This window comes from Trichoderma citrinoviride (assembly GCF_003025115.1).
Source record: "Trichoderma citrinoviride strain TUCIM 6016 unplaced genomic scaffold BBK36scaffold_6, whole genome shotgun sequence".
Lineage (NCBI taxonomy): Eukaryota > Fungi > Ascomycota > Sordariomycetes > Hypocreales > Hypocreaceae > Trichoderma > Trichoderma citrinoviride.
In genome coordinates this window covers 231,130-244,788 of record NW_020194714.1, presented here as the reverse complement: position 1 = coordinate 244,788, position 13,659 = coordinate 231,130, and the positions used below count along the sequence as shown (strand labels likewise).

General features: G+C 56.1%; 5 protein-coding genes across 5 annotated transcripts; 3 read left to right on the top strand and 2 right to left on the bottom strand.

Moving 5' to 3' along the window:
* Positions 1-59: 59 nt before the first annotated feature.
* Positions 60-1,283, top strand: BBK36DRAFT_1118304 (hypothetical protein; the record flags this gene model as incomplete). Its single annotated transcript, XM_024890466.1, has 2 exons — positions 60-600; positions 667-1,283. 2 exons carry the CDS (start codon positions 60-62, stop codon positions 1,281-1,283), a joined length of 1,158 nt encoding a protein of 385 aa, XP_024750031.1.
* A 651-nt stretch (positions 1,284-1,934) lies between these two features.
* BBK36DRAFT_1168239 (hypothetical protein) lies at positions 1,935-4,552 on the bottom strand (the record flags this gene model as incomplete). The annotated part of the gene is made up of 3 exons (XM_024895153.1): positions 1,935-2,229; positions 2,295-4,089; positions 4,180-4,552. 3 exons carry the CDS (start codon positions 4,550-4,552, stop codon positions 1,935-1,937), a joined length of 2,463 nt encoding a protein of 820 aa, XP_024750030.1.
* A 2,578-nt stretch (positions 4,553-7,130) lies between these two features.
* Positions 7,131-8,552, top strand: BBK36DRAFT_1118139 (glycosyltransferase family 15 protein; the record flags this gene model as incomplete). The annotated part of the gene is made up of 4 exons (XM_024890437.1): positions 7,131-7,181; positions 7,245-8,057; positions 8,138-8,426; positions 8,485-8,552. 4 exons carry the CDS (start codon positions 7,131-7,133, stop codon positions 8,550-8,552), a joined length of 1,221 nt encoding a protein of 406 aa, XP_024750029.1.
* A 530-nt stretch (positions 8,553-9,082) lies between these two features.
* BBK36DRAFT_159967 (37S ribosomal protein S12) lies at positions 9,083-10,193 on the bottom strand (the record flags this gene model as incomplete). The annotated part of the gene is made up of 3 exons (XM_024897696.1): positions 9,083-9,157; positions 9,227-9,528; positions 10,124-10,193. The coding sequence occupies 3 exons, from the start codon at positions 10,191-10,193 to the stop codon at positions 9,083-9,085; spliced, it is 447 nt and encodes a 148-aa protein (XP_024750028.1).
* BBK36DRAFT_1207172 (acyl-CoA dehydrogenase NM domain-like protein) lies at positions 10,108-12,002 on the top strand. Its single transcript, XM_024897383.1, has 5 exons — positions 10,108-10,203; positions 10,367-10,490; positions 10,561-11,748; positions 11,806-11,861; positions 11,894-12,002. Exons 2-4 carry the CDS (start codon positions 10,375-10,377, stop codon positions 11,849-11,851), a joined length of 1,350 nt encoding a protein of 449 aa, XP_024750027.1. The 5' UTR covers positions 10,108-10,203; positions 10,367-10,374; the 3' UTR covers positions 11,852-11,861; positions 11,894-12,002.
* Positions 12,003-13,659: the final 1,657 nt, after the last annotated feature.

The window sequence follows — 13,659 nt, the reverse complement described above, 5'->3', positions numbered from 1 at the left end:
TATCCAAGCCACAAAGTCACCAGCCGAGCCAAACCATGTCCAACATAGACCCCGACCTCATGGACATTGTCCACGACACCCCCAAACCCGCCTCCCAAACCAACAACACCAACACCACCACTCACAACCCCATCGACGACGACGATGACGACCCCATCACCGCCAGCTACCAAGTCTTCCTCAACCCCTCCCTGCCCCTCGGCCGCCGCCTCCTCGTCCTCCAACACCCCAACCGCACCGACAACACCCCGCGTCCTCCCCCGACCGAGCTGCGCCTGAAGGAACACTCGGGCATGGTCGAGGTCGACATGCCCCTCGACAACACCACCGCCTACGACCGTGAAAAGGGCCTCCGCTGGGGCCGCGCCCTGCAAAACTCCATGGCCGTCAAGAGCGGCGGCAGCCACGGTCTGGCGGGCGGCTTCGGCGTCGGCGCCGTCCAGCAGCGCGCCCCGCGCAAGAAGGGCGACGCCGAGGCTGATGAGGACCTCGACTGGAACGAGGCCGTGCGCCAGGGAAAGGTGCTCAGCACCCAGACGCTGGGCGGGCAGTATCCCGAGGCCGATGAAGTGCAGTACATGGTTGGCGTCTTCCAAGGCAGTATGTCTCTCACAAGATACCCCAACCCTCTTCATCTCCAAGAAAAAGGCTAACATCTTCCCGCAGAAAACCTCCATCTAACCCCCGTATCGAACCTCATCCACCTCCGCCCCCAGCTCCACCACCTCGACGCCGCCACCCAGCAAGAGCGCCAGTCCTCCGCCGCCGCGTCAAAGGAGGGCGCTCCCGCAACGACGTCCTCCGCCCGCGCCATCCACATGACCATCAAGACCACCTCCGACGGCGCCGACGGCGTCTCGACCGAGACCATGGCCGACCGACTGCGCGCCGTGCAGACCGAGCCCTGGCGCAAGATGCGCTATACCGATGAGAACGAGGAGACGGCCTGGGATGTCTACAACGAGAGTCTCTTCCTCAGGCCGAGGGCCGATCCGACGACAGGCGAGCAGCAGGCGCAGGCAGAAGCAGACCAGGACCTGGAGGAGCTCGTGCCCACGCTCGGCAACAAGTGGGACGACACGCAGTTTCTCGAGTCCATCAGCGGCATCAAGAAGCCCGAGCCCGTCCCCGAGCCGCCGGCAGAACAAAAGAAGCCGGAACCTGTCTCTGCTGCTGCGACTCCGGCGGAAGAGCCGCGCCAGCCTCCGAGGGCGACTCGTCCCAGGGCGGGTGCTGCCGCCGCGATGGCTGCTCGGAGAGGTGGGCGGTCAAAAGCGGCGTGACGTGCTCATGGAGCGTACTTACTAATCTGCATGGGATTGTGGTGTTTATGGAGTTAATTGGGTTCATCTAGAATTGCTGTCTGGGTATCCGTGTATATTTTCAAATAGGATTGGATATACATGAGATTTGCAAATCGTATCTTTTCATTCCCAAGTACATACCTGTCCATCTTTACCGTCATATGTTATCTAGGTATCGTAATAGACAGCTGCCCAAGAAAAGAATGCCCTGTTCTCATGCGTATTGAAGAATATTAACATTCAAACTGGATAACCCAGCGATAACCACACTCCCTACTACCCCCTACTGCGCTTTTGCTTCCACCTTCCCCCCCTATCCACTCGTTGGTATGATAGTAATACACCAGACAATATCAAACGATGATATCCCACTCATGTACCCGCTCCATCCAGCAACGCTCGCTGCATTACAGCACGCTTGTATGTTATCAATGCAAAAACGACAAAGTTCCCTCCAAGTCGTCCGGATTACCTTTTCTCTTCCCACCAACCGCGGCTAGTCCAATCCTTCCAACTTGCTCTGCCCATTGCAATAGTAGCTTCCAACGAAAACGTCTGGTGTGTGTTGCGTGTTGCTGTTGCTTCCCCCTTAGTACGTAAAGACCAATATCGGGTCATTTTCTAGCCAAATTACTGGCCCATCAGCATATCCACGTCCAAGCCAATCGAGTGCAGGAACAGGTTGACGCTGCTAAGGCGCTCCGCCGCCATGGTCGGAGGCAGCGTCTTTGCCAGAGAAATAGTGCCAATGACACGATCCTTGACGGCGAGAACCAGGCGGGTCTGCTGGTCGTTGCTGGCGCTGACGCCGAGAGCCGCGAGGAGCTGCCACACGTATACGTCCGATCCGGTGTTGATGCTGCCGGGGAACATGTAGGGCAGTGACACCTCGAGTCTGCTAAAGAAGGTTTCATACGTTTGATCCCTAAACACACAGCCAAGTCAGTAAAAGCTTCAAGCCGCCTGGGCAACTGATTGGTCAAAACTCACCATTTCTCCCACTGCTCAGGGGTGCCGCCACCAGTCTGCTTCAGGAGCACAGCGCGGCTCAAGATCAAAGTCAGCATCGAGACGCCAACCCTAGTCTTGGCGATGAGATCAACATTGAGGTTCGTAGCAATCAAGTTCAAAACACCGTCCACAATATCCAGCCCCGTATCGTTGAAATACTGCATCAGAGATGGCATGACAGTCGACAGGAACAAATCAATGTTCTCTCGCATTCTCGCGTTGGGAACAGTCTCATCGTTGGTCACGGCCGCGCCATTCACCACATCCAGCTGGTCGAGGTGATAGACAATCATGGTCATGATGGTGGTGCGCTGTTCGAAGCTCAGGTGGGGAAAAATTCGAGGAATGGCCTTCTTTCCCTTGGCGCACGACAGGAAGGCAATGAAGGGGTGAGGCACAATGACTCCGATCGGCTCATGAACCTTGAGCTCTTGCCACAGGCGGGCGTTGAGAGCCTCCAAGGTCGCCGCCCACTCCTTATGCTTCTCCTGCAGCTCTTGATCGCCCTGGTTCGTGACGGGCGGCGGCATGACTCGGACGTGGTCCTCGATCTTCATCAAGGTGACGTAGACCAGCTCGGCATTGCGCAGAATGGTCTTGCGGTCGAGGCTGCTGGCAGGCGACTTCTTTCCGCTTCCAGCCCGGTGGTGATGCGGCTCGTTCTCCGCGGCACGCTTAATGTTGAGCAGGGGCTTCGGCGTCTTGGCATTGCTAAAGGAAATCTTGCCCAAGCTGCCGGCGATGACTAGCTGGGGATTCTTCGGCTTGTTCTTGGCGGCCTCGACTGCTCGCTGCACTTGCTGCTCCATGCGCTGGATGTGGTTCTCCGCGGGTCGTCCGTGGCGGCGCATGTTGCCATGGCGGCCGCCGGTCTGGAAGAGATAGGTCTGAGCAAAATTGCTCAGGGGCTGGCTGGGGTTTTGGCGCTGGCCAGCACGGATGTGGCTGTAGACTTGATAGTAGAAGTCCTCGGAGAGCGAGGCATCGGAACCCTGCTCGACGGGGTTACCTGTGGCAGAGACAAGCTGCTGGAGCTGGATGCGAGTGATGAAGTTTTTGTCTTGAGGAGTCATCACGCCGTTATCCTTGGACAACAACCAGATCTTGTGGTTGCGCTTAGCTCTCTTCGTCTCTTGGTCCAAAAACGCCACTTTTTCCTCCTCGGACATGTGAGCCAGCTGGGGGTGAGCGCTCATCTGCGCCAGCTTTGCGGCAGAAGCGGCCGTCTGAGGCAGTTCCTGGCTACCAGCTGCGGCGCGCCCTGCCTCGGATGAAAGTCGCTTCGGATTTTGAAGGATCTGCACAGGCTGAACCGGATGAGCGGGCTGCTGGTGAAGGTTGTGATATTGCTCCTGCTGCCCATGAGGGGTAGGCAGCTTGGGGGCGGGGGAGGGTGACGCCTTCGCCTGCGAGCCTTGAGGCCGCTGCAGGATAGTAACAGGGTGCGCCTGGCCGTGCTGAGGGAGAGGAGATGCATGCTGAGCAGACGGGTAACCAGCCGGGACTTGCTGATGCGAAGCCAGCTCGGAAACGGGCGGCTGCGGCGAGGGCTTAGCCTGCGCGCGCATGGCAGCCTCAACCTCTTCCAAGCTCATCACCTTCCTTCCAACACTGCTCGACGGCGCGGGCTGAGGAGCTGGCTTGGGGGCTGCTGGTGCCGCCGCCTTAGAGGGGCCGATGCCCCAGATGCTCTGGTCGACATGCAGGTCCGGGAGAGCGTCCGGCTCATTGTACTTTTCGTAGCCTGTGCGAGCAGGTCGCGTCTGCACGGGCTCTCCATAGTAAGGCTGCTGTTGCGAGTACTGTTGCTGCGCATATGGTTGTTGCGCATATGGCTGTTGCGCATATTGCTGGGACGGTACACCGGTGGGCTGGGCTTGAGCCTGGGTCTGGGAAGCATTGGCTCGCGCGGCTGGCTGAAGTCGGTTGAAACGAAGATGCTCCTCCTCTATGGCGTCCGCAACCTTGGCCGTCTGGCCGAAGAAGTCGAAATCCTTGCCAACTTTGCCAGTACCAGAGTCGCCTGCGCCAAACGTATCGCCGCCAAACGTGTCATCGTTGAAAGCATCGTCAGCGTCGTCCAGCTGGTCGCCTAGGCCATCGTAGGTGTCTTCGAAGTCGAGGGCGTCGCCTTCTTCTTGGTGGCCAGAGAGGCCGGCGAAAGGATCACGCGGTTGGGAAAACCCTGGCGCGGCGGCATTGTGGCGGCCGCTGGTATCGAAGCCGAAGAAAGACATGTTGGATGCTTTGACGAGGAATTATGATTATTGTACTAGGAGGCGTGCTGTCAGCGTGATGGCTCAGGCGGAGATGATGATTTGCAGAAAGAACTGCTGGAGGCAGTGGAGGCATATCGAGGGACACAGGGGCCGCTTGGCAGAGCTAGCTGTTAACCCGTCCACGGCCAAAAGCAGTAACAGGTCCGTTGAAATCGAGCTTGAGGACAAGCAGCGGGTGGATTGCCCACGTTCAGCTTGGCCCCGCATTTCTCTCTGCGATCTGTTGTCTTTGCTCTGGCGAGGCTGAAGGGGACGAGGCTCGAGTTATGGGCCGTGGAGTTTGTCCCTCAAATCGGCCCCCGACAGCAGACCACAGAGCAGAAATTTGCGGAGGCCAGAGAAAACAAGAGCAAGACACAGAAGAGGAAGCGACATACCGCTAAGATAGTAAAGGATTGGCGAGGTCTTGACAAGCGCACAAACCTATCATGGTGTCTCTTCCCGCTGCGAAGCTGAGGAGTGTCCAAGAGCGCAGAGAGCAGCAAGCCGAGCCCAAAGGAGAGACGAGAACGCTGAGCTCCGTGTCAAAAGATGGCCTGTCCAACAAGGCGCAGCCGACGAGGGAGAGACGCAGAGAATCCAGAAGCTGAGGAGCCCGACAATTGTGCGGATCTGGTGAGGGAGAGACTGACGTCCTTGGAGAGAGAAACCCCACATGTGGGAGGAAACAGTCAGCCGGCGAGAGAGCAGGTCACGTGGGCGCGCGCATGGAGGGGCAGCGGAGGGAACGTGCAGAAGTCATGAAGAGAACAAGAGGACATGAGGATGCAGGCATCACTTCAGAAACGCCCAATTGCATGCTATCGAGGTCTTCATGGCTGAATATCATTTTCTAGATGTCGCTGAGGAGTGATTGGTTGCATCTTCTCTGTCTCATTGAAATCACCATCCAGCCAACGGTTACAAAGTACCTTATCCCAGCGACGAAACAAGCGACCAGCGTTTACGAGCCAGAGAACGGTCAAAATGATCGCCAGCTGTTGAAATGTGTTTGACTCGGAGGGCTTTTGCGTCAGTAGCCGATCAGCCGAAGCCATTCAGCATCCAATCTCGTACATGACGAGATCGGGTTCCCGGCTTACTCGCGCTGGGGCCTGGTCTGGCTACAAGGGATGGACGTATGCAAGAGACAGCACCTCGTCAAGGCCTGGCTCAAGTGCCGCATGAGTGCCGAGTGATGATGGATGAAGACGTGTCGGGAGTTCTGTTTGTTTTGACCATAACTCCGAGTCTGCATGATTGCTTTCTTTCCAGTTGCAGTCCCCAATTCGACTCGATACGAAGCTGGTGCAGGCCCATCGTCTAGCCACATAATCACCTACCTATGAAATCCTCCCACCAGTGCTAGCAGCGACGATCAGCTCTGGGCCTGCGAAACAGCAGTGCGCTAGTGGTGACAGGGGCGGCATGGACTGCGCGAGAGTGACGACGGCGATGCTACTGTCTGGCATTTGCTGTTGGTTGGCGAGATGCATCGCGTGCCGGCCTTTTGTGCGACGACTGTGAGACCAGCACCAGAACTGAGTATCAAGCACGGCTTCATACCGCTTGTTGCTTGTCGTACCGGCCATCTGAGACTCTGAGGCCTCTCTTGTTCTACTCGTTGGCCCAATCCCATCTGTCAGCCCCCTTTGCATGCCCTCTGCGCACAGCCTTGGTCGAGCAATAATACCGTATCTGCCCAAAGCAACCAAGTTCCGCCTCCTGAGCCCGAGCCCGCGCCTGGGCCGGAAGCAGCTTGCCGGCGGGCCTCGGCCAGTGCTGAATCGAGAGGTATCAACAAGCCATTGAGCCGGATGGGGAGGAAGCACAGGGGCGGTGATATACTAGAATAATAACATCCCGAACAGCATCCATGGCAGTTGATCCGTGACGCCAGCTCGTTGAGCCCGCCCTCCTGGTCAAGCTGTCCCGTCAAGATATGGAGACCGAGCGTCCTAGCACACGTAGTTCAACCTACTGTCGCCTCAGTTGATCTAGGGGCCGCGATTAGCATACGCAAGCCCTGTAGCGCCTAGCTGCGTAATGCTGCGTGCGCCGGCGGAATCGCCTGCAGCTGCTGAACCCGCTAATGCTAGCAGGATACTACTCGAAGGATTCACTGGCTATCCTTTTTTCTACCCTTTCCCTCTACCTTGCCTCGACCATCGTATCTACGGCTACCCGCCTCTACTCTTTATTCTCCTTTCTTCTTCTTCTTCTTTCATTCTCTCTGGTTTACGAGTCTTCCCTTTTCCCCTTCTCCATTTCTGCAAGCTCCATCATCAGCATCGCGGCTTGTTGCCCTGGCTTGTCTCACCCCAGCCAACGGCTTCAATCCCCCTCGGCCTCATCTCTAGCGACACGACCGGCCATGTGCGTCTAACAGCATCTGTCACGATTCCAGTCGCTGTTGTCGATCACACGTTTGCTGTGTTTCGACTGATTCCCTCTGCTTGATCCTCCGAGCAAGAGCAAGACTTTCTTCTCCCGCATCCTCATCGATTCGACTCTCTCGCCACATTTTCTCCCTGCCTTCCCGCCAATTGTCGCCATCATGGCGTCAACGAATGCGCGCTATGTGCGCTACCTGCTAATCGCCTTTTTCGTACGTTGCTCTAAGACTCGACACCTCTGTCCCTGTGCAGTCGTCGCTAACATCAAGAAAAAGACAATCCTCGTTTTCTACTTTGTCTCCAATTCAAAGTATGAGGGCGTGGATCTCAACAAGGGCACCTTCACATCGCCCGAGTCGACCAAGACGACACCAAAGCCGCCTGCCACTGGCGATGCCAAAGACTTCCCTCTGCCCCTGACCCCGAACGATCCCGGCTTCAACGACCTCGTCGGCATCGCTCCTGGCCCCCGAATGAACGCCACCTTTGTCACCCTCGCCCGAAACAGCGACGTCTGGGACATTGCACGCTCGATCCGCCAGGTCGAGGATCGCTTCAACCGACGGTACAACTATGACTGGGTCTTCCTCAACGACAAGCCCTTTGACAACACCTTCAAGAAGGTCACGACGTCTCTGGTGTCCGGCAAGACGCACTATGGCGAGATTGCGCCCGAGCACTGGTCGTTCCCCGACTGGATCGACCAGGACAAGGCCAAGAAGGTGCGCGAGGACATGGCTGAGCGCAAGATCATCTACGGCGACTCGGTCAGCTACCGCCACATGTGCCGCTTCGAGTCCGGCTTCTTCTTCCGCCAGCCCCTGATGATGAACTACGAATACTACTGGCGCGTGGAGCCCTCCATCGAGCTCTACTGCGACATCCACTACGACCCCTTCCGCTTCATGGTTGAGCAGGGCAAGAAGTACAGCTTCGTGATCAGTCTCTACGAGTACCCGGCCACGATTGCCACGCTGTGGGAGAGCACCAAGAAGTTCATCAAGAACCACCCCGAGCACATTGCCCCTGACAACTCGATGCGCTTCCTCAGCGACGACGGCGGCGAGACATACAACAACTGCCATTTCGTAAGCATTCCCTCTTTGTTGACATTTTTTCTCATGTCTACCTTCAGTTCCCAGTTGAATATGGCTAACACAAGCAACAGTGGTCCAACTTTGAGATTGGCAGCCTGGAGTGGCTGCGAAGCAAGCAATACCTTGACTTTTTCGAGTCCCTGGACAAGGATGGCGGCTTCTTCTACGAGCGATGGGGTGATGCCCCCGTCCACTCGATTGCCGCCGGCCTGATGCTCAACAGGAGCGAGATTCACTTCTTCAACGACATTGCCTACTGGCACGTGCCCTTCACCCACTGCCCCACGGGTGAGAAGACGAGACTGGATCTGCGCTGCCACTGCGACCCCAAGGAGAACTTTGACTGGAAGGGCTACTCTTGTAAGCGCCCCTGGAAACTGGCAGGCAAAAAGATGTCACTAACATGTCTTTTTGATAGGCACATCCCGATTCTTTGAGATGAACGGCATGGACAAGCCCGAGGGCTGGGAGAACCAGCAGGACTAAGAAACCATGAGGAGACTTGACAAGATGACGACTCATTAAGTTGAGTTTTCATCGAAATTGGCGACTTCACATAGTTTATTCATACTCGAGTTGCATTTCGCCGGCGAGCCTCAACACATCAAAAGCATGTGCATGAACGGATGAATTAAGGGGCTTTACGAGAAAGGAAAAGTGAGAAAAAAAGGGAATGGCATTTTGCTAACTCGCGGGGGGGCATAAAGGGGCGTCTGTGTCTGTCTGTCTGGCTTCAGGGTTTGGACAAGGATTGCTGTGTAAATATATATGTACGTGAACTGGAAGTGACGTGGGTACTATATTTGTTTGAAGTGACTTAGTGTCCGGTCTTCACACGCGATTCTTGGTTACAACTGTCGCTTTCTTGGTGTGTATTATACAGTGCTCATCTCATCTGCAACTCTATGGTATTTTGATACATGATCGTTCAATGTCCAAACCGGCCCAATTCGCAGACAAGGAGTAAGTCGTTCCAACATGTCGGTTCTGGTCTCCTAAGCGCTGACAGCACCATCTCAGCCCACGGTGGCCTTCTTGGGCTTCTTGGTACCATATTTACTCCTACTTGTCGTTCGACTCGCAACACCGCCCTAAACATCTTGTCAGTCTTTCCATAACTCAAGAACCACTCGCAAATCCAAGAAAAGTAAAAGACTTACCAGATCCAAAGCTCCTCTAACCAAATGATACCGCACACCAGGACAATCCTGCGCCCTGCCGCCCCTCACGAGCACCACGCTATGCTGCTGGATGTTGTGCCCCTCGCCGGGGATGTACGCCGTGACGACGGCCCCCGACGAGAGCTTGACACGCGCCGTCTTGCGCTCTCCGGAATTGGGCTTCTTGGGCCGCACGACACCCACACGGAGGCAGACGCCCTTGAGCGCGGGGCAGTGCGTGTTGGACAGCGCGGGGGAGACGGCGTGGCGGGCGCGCTTGCCCTTGCGGATGCCGCGCAGGACTTGGTTGAGGGTGGCCTGCGGAGCGGGCGTCGTGGAGAATGCGCGGAGGAGGAGGGCGGCGGGCGAGGAGAAGAGCGATGAGGAGGAGGAGGGTTGTTGGAATCGGGAGGATATTGATGAGGACGGCGTCGTTGTGAGTGTTTGGCGGGCGGGGGAGAAGAAGGTGCGGAGGAGGGAGGCGGCCATTGTGAGGGTTTTGGTGATGCAGAACGCGATTGGCGTTGCTGCGGCCGGCCTTTTGGTGTTGTTCGATTCGTGGTTGTTGGGTTTGACGTTGCGATGCTATCGCTCACACTTCCCTGCGAAGGCATCACCAAATCTTGCAGGTGGGCTGAAAGATGCAGGTCACATGACCTTCAATCTCGGAGCCCCGGATCTTTCACGTTCCGATGAACAATCCTCAAGAAGTACTCAAGTACCTCCAGCATGTGACAGCAGGGGTCCCCACCAGTCCACCGGTCCGGTTAATCCCCGGCAGCCATCATGGCGCACCTCCCCCACGTTTTGCTACGCCGCCCCGCTAACAAGCTCGGCATGGTTATCCTCGGCTTGAAGCTCCTTCGCCGGCATGGGTCATTGAACCGACGACTTTACCTTGGGGTAAACCAAAGGGACACAAGGGATAATAGAGGGAAGCCCGACTTCCGGCGATATTCTCAGCCATTTCTCTACCTCTTTTTTCCCCTAGACTCCTTCTTTTTCCACTTCTTCTCTTATTTAGCCTTGTGTCTTCTCTGGTCGATTCTTGCTTACAGCCGCTGCTGCTCCTTCAGCTGGGCTTCCTCTTCGTCTCATCTCACCTCCTCACCTCACATCAGCTTCCACCTCACCTTTAGCCGCCCATCATGTCCTCGTCATTCACACGGGCTCTTCGCCCTGCCCTCCGGACCAGCAGCCGGACCCTCGCCCAGAGAAGCTCAGCCATCGCCGGCATCGTCCGTCCAGCCGCCTCAAGCAATGTGTAAGTACTTCCTCGCAACAACAAACCTCTATAGCGCTCACAGCTAACCACACAATCACATGAAAAATAGCACCTCCCTCCGCCGCAACCTCTCCTCCACCAGCCCCCGGCGCTCCGCCTCCGCCATCGACATCTCCGACATCCCGCCGACGCCCATCACGCACCTCTCCGAGATCGAAACCGCCATGACCGAGTCCGTGGCCAAGTTCGCCGCCGACGTGGTCCTCCCCAAGGCGCGCGAGATGGACGAGGCCGAGGCCATGGACCCGGCGCTGGTCGAGCAAATGTTCGAGCAAGGGCTCATGGGCATCGAGATCCCCGAGGAGTACGGCGGCGCAGGCATGAACTTCACCGCCGCCATCATCGCCATCGAGGAGCTCGCCCGCGCGGACCCCTCCGTCAGCGTCATGTGCGACGTGCACAACACGCTCTGCAACACGGCCCTGCTGAAATGGGGCTCCGAGCACGTCAAGCGGACGTTCCTCCCGCGCCTCGCCACCGACACCGTCGCCTCCTTTTGCCTGTCGGAACCCGTCTCCGGCTCCGACGCCTTCGCCATGGCAACCCGCGCCACCGAGACCCCCGACGGCTTCGTCCTCAACGGCTCCAAGATGTGGATCACAAACTCCGTCGAGGCCGGCGTCTTCCTCGTCTTCGCCAACCTCGACCCTAGCAAGGGGTACAAGGGCATCACCGCCTTCGTCGTCGAAAAGGGCACCCCGGGCTTCTCCATCGCCAAGAAGGAGAAGAAGCTCGGCATCCGCGCCAGCAGCACCTGCGTCCTCAACTTCGACGACGTCGCCGTCCCCAAGGAGAACCTCCTCGGCGAGCGCGGCCAGGGCTACAAGTACGCCATCAGCATCCTCAACGAGGGCCGCATCGGCATCGCCGCCCAGATGACGGGGCTCGCCCTCGGCGCCTGGGAGAACGCCGCGCGCTACGCCTGGAACGACCGCCGCCAGTTCGGCTCCCTCATCGGCGAGTTCCAGGGCATGCAGCACCAGATGGCCCAGGCCTACACCGACATCGCCGCCGCCCGCGCCCTCGTCTACAATGCCGCCCGCAGGAAGGAGGCCGGCCAGGATTTCATCAAGGACGCCGCCATGGCCAAGCTGTATGCCTCGCAGGTCGCCGGCCGTGTCAGCAGCTTGGCCGTCGAGTGGATGGGCGGCATGGGCTTTGTGAGGGAGGGCCTCGCGGAGAAGTACTTCCGCGATAGCAAGATTGGTGCCATCTACGAGGGCACGAGCAACATTCAGTGAGTTTTCTCTTCTTGTCACATTGAGATGTTCAGGGGCTAATCATTCGATACCAGGCTCAACACTATTGCCAAGATCCTGCAAAAGGAGTACACGAGCTAAGTAAAGTAAAAGAAGCCTTGAGGGCGGTTAAGTGAAATCGTAAGGCCCATCATGTATATATAGACGGAAAAGAGGAGGGATTTCTATATAGGTAGTGTGTAATGATATCCATATAGATCTCAAATCTCATCACGACATCAATCATTTAACAACAGTCTCGTTCACGCAAAGTAGGTATGCAGATTACCAGTTCGACTCTTTCATCAATCTCATTCTATTCATCGTTCATAAATCCATATAGCATCAAAGTCTCTATTAGTAGGTAATACCTCTTACTACCTATCGAGCACGCTATCATTTTCCCCCCAGCAAGCAAACCACTTCTTCTCCTCTACCACGAAATGAATGCCATAAAAAGACAGACTGCTTGGCAATCATTCCTTCTCCGGCCTTTTTGCATTTCAAGAGATATTATTAGTGAGGAGAAGATCTGAGATTCCCAGTCCACAAAGGAACTTGCTTTTCTTTTAAGAACAAGATTGAAATTGAAAAAGAGTCGCTGCTTCAAGAACGGAATGGAAAGAGAGAAAGAAAAGGTCCATGTGTAGTCCGAAAAGAGAACGAGTGAAAGGTCACCCCTTTTCCCCAGGACAAAGACACAAGAACTCACCAGTTCCTTCTCTCTCCCTGCAGGTATCGTTAAATGTCCATCGTATTCTGCTGCCATGCTAGCCAGTAGTAATGACACCCATCAGGCACTTTTCGTCTCGTAATCCTCGTTGTCACGTAGCTTTCTATGGGCTACAGCCACTATTAAACCTTGACCACAGCGAGTCTGCCTTGGTCACGTCTTTTCATCACCATTTCTAATCCAAGTCCGCCGTGTAGCTGAATCCGCGGAACTCTTCTTGCATAGCTTGAGAAAGCACTGTGAATTGGCTGGTTAGCGTATGTCAAAGACACAATACAGAAGAGGGGTGAAGACATACCAGACTGGACCGGAGTGAGGACTGGAGTGACGCTGGTAAACTCAGAGTCAAAGTTGCTGGTATCCGTCGCGCTCTTGATCTGGGGCAGGAATGGCGGCTGCACCCTCTTGTGGTAGATGTCGTCCCAGTTGATGTTGCGGAAGAACGGCTGGCTCATCACTTCCTGGGCGTCTGTAGGGCCGCTTCCGAGTCGCTGGTCCGGCTCTCGCGTCAGGAGTTTCTGGAGGATGGAAACTGAATCCCTGGGCATGTGGATCGGGTACAGAGGCTCATCGGCGAGAATGGCATCGTAAATCTCATCTTCGTCTTCACCTCGGAATGGAGACTGCTGCAGAAGCATCTGGTAGATCAAGACACCAAAGGCCCACCAGTCGACTGCGCGGCCGTACTTCTTATCCAACAAAATCTGCAAGACATGTCAGTTCGGAGCAAAGCAAGGACGAGCGTAATCCATACCTCTGGCGCCATGAATTCGGGAGTACCGCAGAAGGTGCTCGTCGTGGAGCCGTACCACATGTCCTCCTTGCAAAGACCGTAATCGGCAATCTTGATGTGGCCGTCGAGCGTCAACATGATGTTGTCGAGCTTCAGATCACGGTAGATGACACCGTTCTCGTGGAAGTACTTCAGAGCCAGGCACACTTCGGCGGCATAGAATCTGGGAGAAATTGCATCAGTTTGCCTGCCATCAATAAGAAGTATTAGTTGATCCAACTTACTGAGCACGCTTGGTGCCAAACTGGCCGCGCTGAATGTGAAGCATCAAGTCACCACCGCTAATATACTCCATGACAAAGTAAACACGCGTCTCCGTCTGGAAACAAGCATGCAGGTTGGTCAAGAAGGGATGTCTCTCCCGGTTGGCGATGAGGAATACTC

What these genes read in the sequence shown, in the direction of transcription:
- BBK36DRAFT_1207172 (XM_024897383.1), top strand. Translation starts at nt 10,375, where the DNA reads ATGTCCTCGTCATTCACACGGGCTCTTCGCCCTGCCCTCCGGACCAGC. An exon ending in CCAGCCGCCTCAAGCAATGT is followed by an intron (nt 10,491 to 10,560) that starts GTAAGTACTTCC and finishes CATGAAAAATAG; the next exon opens with CACCTCCCTCCGCCGCAACC. An exon ending in GAGGGCACGAGCAACATTCA is followed by an intron (nt 11,749 to 11,805) that starts GTGAGTTTTCTC and finishes ATTCGATACCAG; the next exon opens with GCTCAACACTATTGCCAAGA.